General features: G+C 36.2%; 1 protein-coding gene across 1 annotated transcript in view; it reads left to right on the forward strand.

The window, feature by feature from the left end:
* LOC107576743 (nucleolar MIF4G domain-containing protein 1-like) overlaps nucleotides 1-1,137 on the forward strand; it is a 4,918-nt gene extending 3,781 nt beyond the window's left edge. Inside the window, exons 6-8 of the mRNA XM_016262878.1 lie at nucleotides 82-252; nucleotides 410-531; nucleotides 978-1,137. Of these exons, the coding sequence (XP_016118364.1) occupies nucleotides 82-252; nucleotides 410-531; nucleotides 978-1,137 (453 nt within the window). The remainder of the gene's footprint in view (nucleotides 1-81; nucleotides 253-409; nucleotides 532-977) is intronic.
* The last annotated feature ends 379 nt before the right edge of the window (nucleotides 1,138-1,516 follow it).

The following is a 1,516-nucleotide window of genomic DNA, read 5'->3' on the forward strand; positions in this document are numbered from 1 at the left end:
TTTTTTTTTTTAGAGAATCGTGGAATGTGTTTGCAGTCCGTTATCTTGTTTCTCATGCACTAAACATAGCATTCTTAACAGATTCACAGCAGTGCTGGAGGAAGTGACTTGAAGTTAAGAGTCTCACTGGATAATCTTCTGGAAGCTGAGCGTGTTGGCCGTTGGTGGATTGTAGGATCTTCCTGGAGTGGAGCACCAATGATCGATGACCATGGAAACAAGACAACCAGCCCATCCACCAAAGGGGAACAAGTATGTGAAAAAATGTGTTTTTGCTTATTTAGAAATGTTTTCATCTGTCATTTAAATGCTCAGCTGCATAATTGTGTTCAACTTTATGAGAGTCAAGGGCTATGCAAAAATTGTCATCTGAAATGTTTTATTTCTCTTTATGATTATGAATTTGCAGTACAGTGCAACGATCTTGGAGCTTGCACGCAAACAAAGAATGAACACTGACATCAGGAGAAACATTTTCTGTGTGCTTATGTCAAGTGAAGACTATTTGGATGCCTTTGAGAAACTTTTAAGGTTTGTCAGCATAGGTTCGGTTTCTTATCCTCATTGATTTTCAGTGACACTGGCCATGTTGCCATTTTGGGATACTTATCAATTGACACATTTAATTGCAAATTAGGTTTTGATCACAGTGTCATGTAATCCCAGAATCAATCTGAACCGGGGCACTTGTATTTACTTGTGAGAAAGAATTGTATAAAATGATTAAAAAAGAAACAGATTAACAGATCTGCCTTATTAGTAGGACACAGTTTCTTTTAGCAACAATAATATTGCAGATCTTCTGAAATGATAACCTTGTGTGATGATGGCAAATATTTTAGTTAAGGTTATCACACAAAGTTTTCTTTAAATTTCTTGCTAACAGACTGATTTCCTCCTGTGTATTTCAAACATGATGTTCTATGTTTCTAATATTTGTCATAAACCATTATTTACCCAATTCATGTCTTTCTCAGGTTAGGATTGAAAGACCAGCAAGAGCGGGAAATTGTTCACGTTCTGATGGACTGCTGTCTGCAAGAGAAAATGTTCAATAGATTCTATGCGGTTCTGGCAGAGACATTTAGCTCGCATGACCGGCGGTTCCAGGTAGAGTGGAAGAGCAGTGATTCCTAGCTCTCACTGTGTTAGAAGTGTGCTTGTGTCACTGGTTTCACTGCATTAGGAGCTGCTGTCTTGTTTGTATGTCTAACTTGTTTACACAAAACTGTTGCTCAAGCTAAGAAAATTCAGTATTTTGATCCAATAGTCAAATTAGCTAAAATGACTGTTGATATTATGATTTAATATTACTCTGTCGTGTGCAATATGATATAAGATCAGCTGTAAGATTTTAATAGTCAGATATAAGATAAGCTATACGCTTTGTAATATTCAAATCAATGAATACTGATAATAGTCAGTCCGTTTACATCTAATTCTGCAGCATATTCAATTAAATTATTAAATGTATGCATTTAGCTGACGCTTTTATCCAAAGCGACTTACAGTGCAT

The sequence above is a fragment of the Sinocyclocheilus grahami genome, unplaced genomic scaffold, assembly GCF_001515645.1.
Source record: "Sinocyclocheilus grahami isolate Dianchi unplaced genomic scaffold, SAMN03320097.WGS_v1.1 scaffold4271.1, whole genome shotgun sequence".
Lineage (NCBI taxonomy): Eukaryota > Metazoa > Chordata > Actinopteri > Cypriniformes > Cyprinidae > Sinocyclocheilus > Sinocyclocheilus grahami.